The 15204-nt window shown below is 42.0% G+C and overlaps 1 protein-coding gene across 2 annotated transcripts in view; it reads left to right on the forward strand.

The window, feature by feature from the left end:
- Barx2 (BARX homeobox 2) overlaps window positions 1–15204 on the forward strand; it is a 72779-nt gene that overhangs the window by 26194 nt on the left and 31381 nt on the right. Inside the window, exon 2 of one of the 2 annotated variants that reach the window (XM_063256068.1) lies at window positions 1266–1358. The exons of the other annotated variant lie outside the window; for it this stretch is intronic. Coding sequence (XP_063112138.1) covers window positions 1266–1358 — 93 coding nt within the window. The remainder of the gene's footprint in view (window positions 1–1265; window positions 1359–15204) is intronic. 2 annotated transcript variants of the gene reach the window in all.

Raw genomic sequence — 15204 nt, forward strand, 5'->3', positions numbered from 1 at the left:
CAAATTAGTCTATATACACATTCAACAGCTGCTGGGATGAACAAGCGGGTGAATGTAAAAATTCATGCACAGCCAGCAACTACTTAATACGAGATGTGACAACTTCCCCATCTGTGAAAAAGGACTTAATAATCATTTCCTTTCATTTTTAGGATTTTATAAAGAGAAAAGTGAGCTATTTGTGAAACTATTCACTATATTTGTAAATACTGAGGTGCAACCAGTGGTTAGAGGGTTGACCTCCTTTTGTCTGAGGTTCCCAGTAAGCTCTCGACGGGAGAAATCAGTTTGCCAACAACCGCTCACTGAAGGCTGAAGTGTGCAGGATACCATTACAGCCACTGAGGGAGATCCAGAACAACCGCCACAAAACCTCCCCGAAATCCAAAACAAACAGAACCACGAAAAGCCCATGAGTCAAGTCCTTGTCCTCAAGTAGCTTAATGTCTATCAAAACTTAGAACATTCCAGGAGGAAAGTGGTTAGACCACATAGAGAGCCAAGTGGGAGCAGTAAATAAACTTCAGGAAAGGAGGCAGCTTGTAAGTCATTTTCCAGCACCAGTGCCCTTTCGGACAGGTGGTTGTGTAAGGGAGCTGTGGAAATGCTTACAGTGCCCCTGGAACAAAGTGCATCAATCCCTGAGATGCAGTCGCCTCTCCTGCGGCTTTCCTGCTGTCCAGAGCCCCCAGCTCTGGGCCTTTGTACCCGCCTCAAGCTTCTTTGTCAGGAGTTGGCTGCCTGGAAGGCTACTCACTGCTAGTCATCCACTTAGAAATGGTTTCTTCCTTTCCCTGCTTCTTGCCTGCAGAACAGGTGCTGGATGAGATAGAAGTGGATACAGGAAGGCAGGATTGCAGACTCAATCATGGAAACGGGGTGATCCCCTACACTGAATCATCTGCTTCATTAAATCTGGGTCTTTCTCTCAATGCTATTCCCTCCCGGCTCCTCCTTGAGGCCACGCCTGGTTTCTCAGCTTCACCTCCAGCCTGCAGTGTCTCCCTGTGTCCCACAGCCTCTGGCCTCAGTCCTCACTCGGCTTGCTTACCTGCCAGTGGCCATGGTGCCAGGTGTCCCCTCCTGCCCACTCTCCCTTTGATGTTTACCAAACAGCAGACTGGTGTTTCCTGCTGACGGTTTTAGGTGGAGCTGGAGCTGCCAGTTCCTCACCCTAATTCTTGCTGAGATGGAGAGGCCTTGGTCACTTCACTCACAACTGGAATTTGGATCAAATGCAACTTTTCCATTTCTTGTACATACAGGGTCAGTGGTTGTAAGCATAGACCCTGAGGATGGATTAAAGTACTGGACTGGGAACTTACTCTACAAAACGATTCATGAACGCTCCGTGAGAGGTGAGCCGGTATCCACTTCACCCTGAAATTTCTCAAAGGGAAGACTCCTGGGACCCAAAGCCACACTTGCTCCCACCCAGCCCTTCCATTACAGTTCTCATCGTCATTGCCATGCCTTGAAGCAAACCCCACTGAGCTTGGACAGGGCAGCGAGGGAAGCCTCAGGCTGCGCAGGTGAACAATGCACCATTTGATAGCTTAGAAGGGCAGGCCTGTGTCTCTCGCCAACCAAAATGGTGCCGGGAATAAATGTCACTCTAGAGTCATGCTCCAAGTCATTAGAACCAATTAAGAAGGTGACATAGCAGAGATGGGGAAAGAAAACACAGAGGGTGTCAATTTTTTCCTCTTGGCCCAAGAGCGAAAGCAAGTGTTTGCCATCTGCTTACATCCCAGGTCCACTTACAGACTGCTGGATAACCTTTAGCTTGTCAGCTGACCTTTCAGAGATGTGTGTGTGTGTGTGTGTGTTGTTTGAGTCCCACCTCCCCCTGTGGCTGGTAGATCAACAGGAATGCAACCTGCTCTCTGATACAAGTGTTGTCTTAGTCAACCTAGTGGGAAATGCCTTTTCTGTTTTGAGAGCTTTGGTGTCATTTCGCATTTCATTCTAGGGGGAGCAAAGCCTGGCCATTTGGTGTGAGCAGCGGAAGGAGGAGCCGACAGGTGCCGTCGCAGGTGTTCTGGTCAGGGAGCCATTCCAAGGCAGCAGTCCCGTTTTGATCTCTGCTCAGATGGAAGGGTTGAGTGGTGTGCTCTCTCAGGCTGCAAGGGGACTCTTTGATCTCACTGTGCCTAATAGGCAGAGCGCTCGTCTCTGTTTCCCCTAAGGACGAAAATAAACAGAGAAGGCGAGTTTGCGAGCAGCTGCATAAACAATGCAATTTGGAAGTATGCAAAGAATATGTGGGTTATATATACATTCATACGCGGATCCTCTTGATCCATCCTTTGCATGCTGTAGCCTTGCTTGATCTGAGAGAGATTTCAGACCTAATGCAGCTAAATCCTGTCTCTTTTAATGCTCTGAGGGCTTTAAGGCCCCAGACTTACAGAATTTGGGCAGAATATTTCTTCCCCCTGGACATAGGTCAGTTGTGAGAAATTATAACTACAGAAGATCCCTGACTCTGGATGGTTCACCTCATGACTTTTCTGACTTTGAAGTAATGTGGAAGTATAGTACTCCACCACCTCACCTCTCACTTTCAGTACACTATTTGATAAATGATATATATTGAACATGTTATATTATTAAATGATGTGTATTATTATAAGACAGGCTTTGAGTTAGACGGTGTTTCTCAACTCTAGGCTCATATAGGTATTCTGAGCATATTTAAAGTGGGACAGGCAAAGCTATGATGTTTGGTAGGCTCTGTATGCCAAGTGCACTTTCAATTTATAATATATTTAACTTATGGTGGTTTTATTAGGGTATAACTTCACCGTGTCTGAGAGGCATCTGTGGAGAACAGTGAAATAGCCCTCGCTGAATGCCCAAAATAGGCTACCTACACCCAGAGGAGGGAACCTGAGTTGATTTTCTGATACAGACAAATTTACATTGAATGATAGAATTTGGAAGTCTGACACCAGACTCACCCTCTGTCCTCTCCTCCTCTTTCTTTGGACACCCATCGTTTATCTCACAGGATCGTCATAGGTCCCTTTGCTCATGCCTGGGTTCTGGAGCGTGCTTTATTCTTCCCCTTTCCTCCCCGCCTCTGACCAGTGCTCACAGCCATGCCATGTTCATGTTCTTAGTTCAGGCCATTATAGCCAGGATAGCCTAACACTCTCCTAATGGATAAATATAACTGTACCCCGAACAAAGATGGATAAAATGTGATTATGTGGCAAGTGTGAGAGAACGAAGGCTCAGGCATATCTCTTAGGTCCTCAGAAGAATGTAGACAAGTGATGACTTTCCAAAGCCAAAAGAGAAGAAATATGATTTGCATTTTAATGTCAGTCTCTGCTTATCGCCCGTGACTTTTCCTTTCTTGTGTGCAGGTGCTGTCACGAGGTCTTCCCTGCCCGTAATGCTTACCTAGCTCCTCCGCCGGAGCAGCCCTCTTTGTTACCATGTCACGCTATTCTTCCTGGAACACACAGGCAGAGGTGCTACTCCCTCCACGGGATTTTGCTAAGTGTTGTGGCCTGAGCTTGAGTTTGTGACCTCCCAGCGACAGCCTCCCAGAGTGTTAGGGTCACAGGCTTTGCCACTGTGCCCATCCAAAACCCACATGCTGTGTTCTTTGTCCTACACTTAACTGATTGCCTGACTTCAGTCACCTATGTATATTATTGATCAGTTTCTTTACTAGAGTATGAATTTCTCCAGAGGTTTTTGCTTGAGAATGTTTGTTACCTATGTTCTATACCTACAGCAGAGTGCTTTGCATGAGATAATCTGTAAATAAATACTTAACGAAAGTGAATGGATGGTCCTCATATGTGATAAATACGTGTGCCTCTGGTGTCTTTGTGCTGTAATTTAAGGGAAAATTTAAAGAACTCTTCATTGGTGAGTGACATAAATTTCCTTAATTCTTAGAGTAAGCCTGGGGTACTGTTTTACTTATGTTTTCATTTCTACAGTTTAGTAAAAAAAAAAATAGGAGGGATCTCAAATAGGTTAATTTCTTCAGGGTTACCCATGTGTTAGTGGCTGGGTGTGACTCAGATTTCAATCCGACTCCACAATGGCTGTCCGTGTTTCTGGCTGTCGGGGCTCAGCAGCCTCGGCTGTGAGTGACACTGACCCTCCCTTCTTGCTGTCTGGGCTCGGGAGGGAGCCCACTCATTAAACTTTTACTTTATTGTTTGTCAGTACATGTTTGTAGGATATAACGGTTACATTTATTGTGGGAAGTAGGTACATGTATAGAACATATTTCCTTTTTTTGTCCTTCTTTTCCCTTCCCTCCTCCTTTATCTCTAGATCCTCTTCCCTTTCTCCTTGTTTCTGATTGTCTATTTTTTCTTCTGCTTTTAAAATTATATATACTTTGAATTTCTCCTGTAAGAAAGGTTAGACAGTATTTAAGTTGCGTATGTGATTTATCTCACGTAATATTATAGTCTCAGGATTTATCCATTTTCCTACGAGTGGTACTCCATGATGTGTAAATACCACCTTTCCTTTATCCATTTGTTGATGGACATGTAGAGCCCTTCCAAGAGTTAGCTGTTGTGAGTTCTGCAGCTATAAACATTGGCGTGCACAGATCAGTGCAGCACGATGTCTCTAACTCTTTCAAAGGAGAATAGGTGGTTTGAGTGAAATTTCTAAGTTTAGTTTTTTGAGGAATCTTCACACTGATTTTCACAGTGGTTGTACTAGTTTACATTCCTACCACAAGGCAGAAGGGTGTCTTTTGCTCTGTATCCTCACCAGTATTTCTTATTATTGGATTTCTTGGTAATAGCCATTCTTTCTGGAGTAAAGTGGAATCTCTATATTATTTTAATTTATCTGGTGACCAGATGTTGAATACTTTTTCATGTATTTATTAGCCATTGGTACTTCTTTTTTTGATCAGTATTTATTAATTTTATCTTCCAACAGGGGAAGTGTTGCTATTTTAATATTCAAATCTTTGACTATTTTGTTTTTAGTTTAGTGCATGATAAGAGACATGGGTCTAGCTTCAATCTTCCACATGTGGATAGCCAGGTTTCCCACCATTATTTGCTAAAATGTCTATCTTCTCTCCAGAGTGTGTTTTGGCCTATTTGTCAAAGACCAAATGGCTGAATGTGCGTGGGGTTTTTCTGTGTCCATTAATCTGTCCCCTGATACATGTCTGTTTTTGTGATAGTATCATGCTGCTTTTTAAAAAAAAGAGTCACTGTATCTTTGTTTGGTTTGGTTTGGTTTGGTTTGGTACTGGGATCGAACTGATGACCTCATGCTTGCCAGCTGGCACTTATGCCACTCAGCTAAATCCCCAGCCCTGTTGCTTTGTATTGTAACTTGAAATCTGTGATTATGATGCCTCCTGCTTTGCATTTGTTACCCAGGATTGCTTTTGCTATTCTGGGTCTCTTCAAGTACCATAAGAATTTTAATATTGTTTTTTTTGTAGTCTGTGAGGAATGTTAGTGGTATTTTTGGTTTGTATTGGTATTGGGTTTTTATTAAATCTGTGTATCAGTTTTGGAAGCGTGATCATTTTGACAATATTGGTTCTGCCTATCTATATAGCCTTCCATGTTCTGATGACCTCTTTGATTTCTCTGGTCTTCTTATCGTATTTTTCTTTTTTGCTATCTTATTTTAAAAAGAAAAATGAAATTTCAAAACACAATAATTAGGGGTAACAATGGTATATACATTGTGTATTGTTATCTTCAAATCAGTTACTCCGAGTGCAATACATCTGCATTTAATTATCCAAACAATAGTAGCACAAACCTTTCTCTTCAACCAGCTTAGAAAAATCAGTAGTATAACTATTTCAATTATTATGTATATAGTTTCTTTCAGCTTCTCACTCTATTTTTCATGCTAAAGATCATTCACTGTTTTGGACAGGTTAATTTCTGAGAATTTAATTTTTTTTGAGATTGTTGTGTTGTGTATGGTTTTGTTTTCCTAGTTTTTTTCTTGGTAGGTTCATTATTTGTGTAGGCTATTGATTTTTATGTGACTTTTGATTTGTGTTCTATCCGTTGCTGAATTTAATAGTGTTAGGAGTCTGTAAGGATTGTGTCATCTGCAAATAATGTTAGTTTGGCTTCTTCCTTTTTCTATATGAATCCCTTTTATTTCTTTCTCTTGCTTGATTGCTCTGGCTAAAGTTTTGAGTAATGGCTAAAGTTCTGAGTATTGAACAGGGGTGATGATAATGGACATCCTTGTCTTGTTTTTGACTATAGAGGAAAGCTTTCAGTTTTTAGGACAACCTGCTTTTCACAGTGACCTATGACCAGAAATGACAGATTAAGACCTGAGAAGTCACTTTATTTGATCTCCCACTTACTGTAGGGCCTGTCTTCAAAGAGTACAGTTGCATTTGCCACCCTTTTCTGAGGTCAGCTGGTGGGGAGGAGGACAGCTCATCCCCCTGTGGATTTATATTAGATCAAACTCCATACATGTTCACTGGACACATCCAGTAAGCCTAAGTCAAGTGTCTCTTTTTGGTTTATGTTTTCTGCAGTGATGGAAACCAACCTCAGGACCTCATACACATTTAGTGACCATTGTAACTCTGAGATGTAGCCCTAACTTTTTTTAAAGTTTCATTTTTGACACAAAGTCTGGGTAAATTGTCCAAGCTGGCCTTGAACTAGTGATCTTCCTGCCTCAGCATCTCAAGTATTGTCTGATCACAGCTGTGTGCATCAATTGTGTTGAAGCCTCAGTTTTGTGGATAGTGCTACTTAACTAGGAATGCTAGTGAATATGAACAGCATTTTTCATTTTGGAAAGTTATAACGTAGTCCCCATAGCAATGTCTGAGATGACACTGTCTAAAACTCTCTGGTCTTGGCACCCTTGTCGGGAGAGTCAAATCTTGAGTAAGACCTGGATCCAACAATTGTATCCTCCACTGTCTGCACAGTCTGTGTTTTGCCCTAGTGGTAACAAAGCTTCAACCTGACTTAGCTCTTTTTGAACTAGGGTAAGCCTTCTCTTTCACCTGTTCCCACTCTACAAGCAACTGTTACATGTTATCTATGCTATATACTTACGTAATAGACTTACTCATCTGGTAAATCTTGAGTGTCTACTGAATATTCAGCCCACTTCTAGATGCTATTTTTAAGACACAGCTTTGGACATAGTTAAAGCTTTGGGTTTTAAAATTCATTTTCAACTTGGTAGAAAAGATCCATACACAGAAACTACCAATCTAATGTGTTAAAGTCTCATAATGGAAACACTCGAGCAAAAGTGGGGTGTGTACCCATCACTTTTGATGGAAAGGGGTGTGGAGTGAGTCAGATAAGTATTTCTGGAGAATTTGGTGTCCTGGTTAAAGTTTGGAACAGGAAGCAAAGCTAACCAGGTGAAGAAGGAGAATTGGGTGAGCCAAACAGCAACACGGAAGGGGGCCGGGTGTGGGAAGACCTGGGGTACTTGGATGACTGAAAGCTTGACCAGAGGACCAGAGGACTAGGGGACCAGAGGACCAGGGGACCAGAGGAGTGCATTCATGGATGAGCAAAGAAGATGGAGAGGTGAGGGTAGCTTTTTCCACCATGCTGGAGACTGCATTCTAAGCCAAAGCCCCTGGAAGACATACTTAGGTTGATTAGCCCATTTCAAGCTTTAAAAGTGCTGTTTATGTCATAAAGTGTAATACCTTTATTTGTGACATGGAAGATTTGATAAGAATAATTTTTGTTTCTAGTTAAATTCTAGATAAAAATAATTAGAAAGAAATAATACAATTGAACCAAGACCCTAACATGCTCTGGAAGATAGCAGCAAATCAATCTGAGTATGGAGAGCTGACAAGCACCTATGGGGCTCACAATGCCTGCCTGACCTTGCACGACCAGACCCCTGCCTGGGTCTCCTAATTCCTGTTCTATTCACCACATCCTCTTTGCTTTTCCTAGAATATGCCAGATCTGCCCATATTTCTAATCCTTCACATATGTGGTGCATTATCTTTGACAGTTTTTCTCTGCTGCTTCTCTTTAATTCTCAGAGCTCTAAAATGTTTCCTCTTCAGAGACTTGGTCCGTCCTTCACCTCCTAACCCTCAAACCTCAGCAGGTATAGAATCAGGCTCTATTACTCAACCTGTTTATCTCTGTTAGCTTTCTCTCCCCTTTGCACAATACCTGAGATAATCAATTTATATGGAAGAAAGGCTTATTATGGTTTGGTGGCGTTTATTTCAGGAGCACGTAACTGGAATAAAACTGTTCATCTTGTGGATGGGAAGTGAAAACAAGAATGAAGAAGGAACTGAGATCCAACAATCGCTTTCAAGGGCAGCGGGGGCACACCTCCTCCAATGACTTAAGCACCTCCACAAGAGAAATTGCCAGGGAGCCACTCTGGGGACCAAGCCTTTAGCACATGGGCCTTCATAGGACACTTCCTAAAGCACAGCAATCTCTTTCACAGTGCATGCCCCCCATCGTGAATCTGTATTTGGGTACACATTTATTGCATCCTTTCTTTTCTCTCTCTCTATATAGACTGTAAGCTCCCTAAGAGACTGTACATCTATTCTGACTTCCATGCTCAGTCAGTGTTTTGGACTGTATAGTCTATGAGAAAGTTTTCATTTAAACTTTCAGAAAATGTTGAACGTGAAACCCTAAGAGGTTCATGCAGAGACCTTTGTTGCTCACAGTTTGAGAGTTTTGACCTGCTCTGTTCCTGTTTCCGACCTGGGCCAGCTCATCCCTTTTTTGGCAACCTAGTGGTGCCTGGCTCTCACAAGGTCACCATAGTGACCTTGATGTCCAACTGAATGTGGACACTCGATCTACACAACACACTGCAACCCAAAACTCCTAGCTCAGGTGATCCTCCCACCTCAGCCTCCTAAGTAAAGGACTGTCAGTGCGCACCACGTGGCTCTCAGGCTGAGCAGAGGAATGTTGTATTCACCATGCAGAACGTGAAGTGTTTTAAGTGGGTCCCAGGAGACACCAGGCTGATGATACAAGCACTCTTAGAAATATTTTGAGCAACCTGTCTCTCCTTTTAATAATTTACCTTCAAAACAAAATAACCTTCTTGCCTCAAAAGGCAGCTTACTCTGGAATTTAATGCTCTTCCTGGGAAAGGGAATATTACGTCTTCCTTCCGGCTTACTTTCCTCTGTCTTGCGTTTAATGAAGAATGGGGGAGGTAGTCCATGTATTCTAGCTATTAGCTTAAGGATGCTACTCCAACTTGGGCCTGCATATTTGCTTTCAGTAAATTCTTTAATTTTTTAAAGGGTCAAGTACAACTTTTAAATAGTTTATTCCAGAAGTGCCACTTCCACACTCCACATCCATGCTCCACAGCCTTGGCTACACAATAGATGCATTTTTCTTTTGCATGGCAGCTGCAGTAACAAGGAAGCATGATCTACAAGGTAATCGCTGTCCGTTCACCATTTGCCAAAGTGGCAACTTTGGAAGAGCTAAGGAAAGTTAAGTTCTGTCTTAGAGAAATTTTTTCCAGTAATTGTTTTTTATTATGCTTTTATTATTATATCAAAAGTGCACATGGCCTGGTTTTGTGTCTCTTCATTCAGGTCCCTTTGGAAACTTGTAGGACTTTATTTCTTTGCTCAGTTTTCTGACATTTTAGCACACTGCAATGAGTCTTTTGTCTGTTGTTAAGGGCATCTGGTATTTCTGTTCAATTAGTCTTCAGTTTGGGGATATTTTATGATAACTCCTTAGGTTATAGTTTTTTCTCTTCCTTTCCTTTCTGGCCTTCTTCTGTTAGTTGAATACTGCAGTTCCTTTGTGGATCTTCTCATTTTCTTACCTTTTTATCCACAAAGCTTTGGCACTTGACCCTCATTCTGTGCTGTCAGGCTGTGGCTTCGTAGTTTCTTCTATAATGTGGAGAGGAAATTGTGACAAGGATAAATGAAAAGGTAAATGTGTTAATTTTCCGTCACAGTGTCAAAATACCTGAGCTCAAACAATTCATAAAGAGGAAAGGTTTATTTTTATTTTCACGGCATCAGCACATGACTCCTTGGCCTGTGATGGCACACTCCATGGCGGTGGAAGCACACGGCAGAGGAAGCTGCCTGCTTGGAGGCATCTAGGTAGGAAAAAGAAAGAAAAAGGAGGAGTATTCACGATCCAAGCCACAGCATATGTACATTCACAAATAAGTCAGAAATGTTTACAGTGGTACCCAAGCTGCTGTTAATATTCTGCATTTTTTGCTTTACTGTTGTGAACATTCTATACTGCATCCTTGTATTTTTAACCTACTTTGAAGTTTCAAATCAACTCTATCTTCCTTCCAACTTTTGCTTCCTGTTCTGAATTAAGTTAAATTTTTATTTTTCAAAAGTTCTTTCTTGTTCACTAATTGTCCTTTGTGTAAAACGGCATCCTATTTCATGAATGCAATATTGTATTTCTTCTAAGGGCATTAGTGATGGTTTTCTATGTTTGTCTTCCACTTCTTGATCGTTTCTAATTACCTCAATGCCCTTTCCCTTTGTTTGAGTTCTGACCTTCATGTCTGAGGCTTTCCACAGATTCAGTGACTTGCTATCTCTTCATGACAAAAACGAAACTTTACCCCATGGATCAGGAGGGGCTGTGTGCATGAATGAATGTGCATATGTCCCTTCAATGGTGGCCTGCTCCAGGGGGTGTCTAGATAGGGAGCAAGCTGTTTTGTTGGGGATCCATAAGTCTCAGTGCCACCAGATCTTTTGCTGTGGCCCTCTGGTCTCAGTGGAGGACCATGTGTGTCTGTGTCCAGAGCTGGAAGGGCTGAACTGCACTGGGGTTGACTTCAGGGTTCTGTACACAGATGTCCGCTCCACTTTTTTGTTCTCTGCTCTGTCTCACTCTGCCCAGCTCAAAGCCCCTGTGAGTTGTGGACTGTTGAAATCACCTTCTCTTCAAAGGATAAGCAGTGTGGCCACATGATGGGCTAGCCTGGGTTATAACAAGATTATGTCCAAGGACATTCACCTGGGGTGACACACAGTGTCCACAGTCTCTCGGGGTCTGGTAGCAGGCTGTGTGGAGCCAAGTGGCTGAGGACTAGCAGCGTGGATATAACTGAGAACAGTGCAGACATCATGAAGTTAGAGTCAACCAATAGTGCTTAAATCTTTGGAGAGCTGTGCCAGGAAGGCAATCCTGTAACTAAATTGTGAGCTAATAATGTTCTGGGGGGAATAAGGAATAGAACAATAGAATTGGGATGAAGCCCATGTAAGAGAAAGTTTAAAGAAGAAAGGTTTATTGACCCATGGACAGGAAGCCGGGAAGGTTTCACTGGGTTCCAGAAGTTTGCCAATCAATAAATCAACAGGAGTTTTTTGAATTGTGATTTGTGGTTGGTGGTAAGTTACTTCTCAACCCTGCTTGCACAGTAAAATCACGAAGCCTCACCACAGGCCAAATTAATCAAAGCCCTGGTTGTGAGGCATCAGAATTAACATTTTTAAAAGCTCCCAAGGTCCTTTGATATGCACCTAAGACTGAGACTCATTGGAATGGCATCTCTGTGAAAGAGAGTCAGATGTGGAATAGGATTTCTGTCCTTTGAAGGTTCTCAATTGGTGCTGATCATTAAGACTCATAATTTAAATAAGATGTTTATTAATGCTAAATAGGTAGCTTATGAAATATAATGTAGATGAGGCTGGTATTTGGGATAGAGGCTATTCACTGAGGGCCGGTTATGTGTCTGGCCCAGAAAAAATGCTCTAAGGGGGAACTGGGAGTAACACATAGTTCATATTCTGAAGAAACTTCCGTTTTAGGCAGAGGAAAACAAGAATAACAAGCATGAAGAACAGATGAAATTATGTTTGGAAATGAAAGGTCAGTGGAGTTGGTAGAGACATTCTTGAGTATATTTGATAAGCTCTCATCCAAATACAATTTAGGTGTTGTCTTAAAGAACTGCTGAGAACTGACTTGGTAATTTAAAAAATGTGCAGTGTGTGTTTGCTATGTTCCAGGCACCGTGCTAAGCATTTGCATGGATTAGCTCATTTAATTCTCAAGCTATCTTTGTGAGATTTGTGTTATTGTTATCTCTGTTTTACATGTGGAAAAACTTAGTAGGCTTATCGAGGGTAAAGAAATTTACCAAGGGTCACACAAAGTATTAAGTGATGGAGTTAAACTCAAAGGTAAGGTTGCCTGGCTCTTGAGCTAAGCTGGTTACCACCATCTGTAAGACAAAGGTGAGCAGGAGAAGGAGGCACGGTGATGTGTACTTCTCCCATGCTGAGTAGGTGGTAGGTCTGATTGGAGAGATGAGTTGGGGCCCAGCTCAGTTGGCTAAGAGTTCTGACAGGTACTTCTTGGAGTTAATTTTATCTTGTGGACATGGGGAAGTCTTTGGAGCTCGTTAAGACAGAGCAAAGATGGAAAGTATGTTTTAGGAAGGCTGTGAATAAGGCCTAGAGATGTGAAGAGCAGTTAAAGGGTGTCCCAGTGGACAGGCTGGAAGGCAGAGGGGCCCAAGAGAGAGGGTGGTGAAGCCAGAAAGGGCAGGGAAGGCCGCCATCCCCTTTGGTCCAGAGTGGCTCTTCTCCATGTCCAAGGCTGCAGGCTGGGTGGGAACGGGCAGCTGCATCTGTCTGAACTTCCTTGCATTACAGTATGAGAGGGAAATTTTTGACATGAGAAGATAGAGTCTTCAAAGACTTTTAAAGAAAAGGCGAATGATGATTTGTATTAAAATTTTTAAGTTCTATCCAAATTAATTTCTAAAATGTATAAGGACTATATGATCTTTTTATTCAGCTCAGTTCTGGACCATATTTTGTTTTCTATGACTTATCTGAGCACCTTTGAGATGAAGGAATTATGTCAATAACTATGATCTTTGATTCTAATGTCAGACTCTGGCAACATTTTTCAGGATATCAATAGACTGTGTTCTTATTTCTTGCTTTTTTTTTTTCCTTTGTGTTCATTATAGCTACGAGGTAGGGATCAGTCTTCCCCTAACAGCAAATGGCCTTTCTCCAGCGAATGACATCTTACCCCAGTCTTGGGAGAGAAACCTCCACACAGCTTCTCCCAGGCTTCTGTGCTTATACCCCTGACTGTGTCTTTAAGTTGTGTGTCAGCACAACATGCAAATAACAGCAGTGGGGGGGGTGGACGTGAATCAGACTCTGTTTATAGCTCTGTTGTGATCGTTGTCATGTGTCAGCCTAGGATAGACCCTGGGCCTTGATTACTAGTGTGAAAGGTATGTGGAGCTACTACCTGAGCTAGGTGTGAGAAACTCACATACATTCTTACTAATGATTTTCATAAGGGCTAAAGGGTTTAGGCCAAAAATAATTAAACTGAACAATAGTGCTGTCAACAGTAATGAGGTAGCAATTAGTGGATGAATGACTCCCTGTTCATTTGGCTCTCGGTGTGAAGGCTATCACAGTGCAATAATGCTGATTTGTACCTCATTTAATACTGCTAATTAATTGTAATTTATTTGGCTTTCAAATTTTTAATTTAATCTCAAACTTTTAATTGAAAACTTAGATGATTCCCCCATTACCAACTTTATGAGCAAGAATGACTCAGGTCTTTTGGAACATCCTTTGTCTATGCCAAATGATAGACTCCAAAATGATGAGGTTTCCTTCTCTTTCTCTTTCTTTTCTTTTATGGTGCTGGCGATTGAATCCAGGGCCTTTGTGCTGAGCTACACTCCCAGCCTTTTAAATTTTTATTTTGAGATGGGATCTCAAAGTTGCTGAGTTGCTCAGACTGGACTTGAACTTCTGATCGTCCGGCCTCAGCCTCTCAGAGTGCTGCAATTACAGGGCTGCGTTTCACACTCGGCTTAATTAGGCTGTTAATAAATGGTTCGATGGTGTGATTGATGGTAATGATTAGTTTTAAGTGTACTTGGATTGCCTAATAAGACAGGTTCTCATGTTTCCTCTGGCTTTGGTGTATGAGTTCAGCCTGGTCCTTTGTTTGCTCAGAGGTTCTTTTCATTCATTAGCCCAGAAGTTTAGGAAAAGCTTTCACGTTATTTTTTCAGCAAAGTTTACCAAATGTCATTGGACATGTTCCCTATGAACTGTCCCAGGCAACAGGCTGGCTTCCTGCAGCCGTCTGGAGATTTCAGATGAGCAGCAGTGGTTTTTCTCTCAGTCCGTGTCTGTGAAATGCATTCATCATCACCTTCGGCGTCTGTGCCTTGTGCCTAAGAAGAACCAGGTGCTTGTACCTGATTTCCCAGGTCACAAAGTATTGGTTTCTGGAACCATTCAGGTCCCTCTTCAGCCTGAATTATTCAAAAAGTTGTAAACTTAGGAAGGCACACATCCTTTAAAATACACAATATCCTTAGATAGACACTTGCCAAGACTTGGCTGACATCCATGTTGTTGCAATTGACAGGATTTCATTGATTATTTTTTCTTTTGGTGATGGGGATTAAAGGTGGGGCCTCGGGTACATTAGGCAAACACTCCACTGTGGAGACATCTCTCTGGTCCCTCCTTCTTTTGGTGGCTGGATAACAATCCATTGTACAACAAATTTGTGCTTATTTATCAGTTAACAAGCACTTAGGTTGATTTTGCTTCTTATCATTGTATATAGTGCCACACTGAACATGGGAGTAGAGATGTCTTTATCTTTTTTCTGCAGTGCAGCATTTAAACCCAGGGTCTTCCATGTGCTAAGCAAGAGCGCTACCATTGAGCTGCATCCCCGTGCCTGTTTGTTTTGAGCTGCCCAATCTAGCTTCAAATTTGTGATCCTCCTGCATTAGTCTCCCTAGTATCTGGGATTACAAGAATGAACCACCACACCCAGCTGCAGATGTCTCTGACACACTGATTTCATTTCTTTTGGATCTATGCAGAATATTAGAAAGTTGACTAGATAAGAGCCGAGAATAGAATAGTGATTCCTAGAGCTGAAGGAGCTTCAGCGAGGCGGAGGGCTGGAGAGAGATTCACGGATGAGTCTAAGCCGTACATGGGAGTAAGATATTCTAGTGGGAGTTTGCATAATGGAGTGACCGTAGTTAACGATCAGGTACCATATATTTTAGAGAGCCGGAAGAAAATATATTAGATGTTCTCACTATAAAGAAACGGTAAGTGTTTGAAGAGACAGATATGTTTACCCTGATTTGAACACTGCACAATATAAACAACATATTGAAAGTTTGGATACTTCC

This window comes from Cavia porcellus, unplaced genomic scaffold (assembly GCF_034190915.1).
Source record: "Cavia porcellus strain 051 isolate PalLab524CR breed Dunkin Hartley unplaced genomic scaffold, mCavPor4.1 scaffold_9, whole genome shotgun sequence".
In the NCBI taxonomy this organism is placed as follows: domain Eukaryota; kingdom Metazoa; phylum Chordata; class Mammalia; order Rodentia; family Caviidae; genus Cavia; species Cavia porcellus.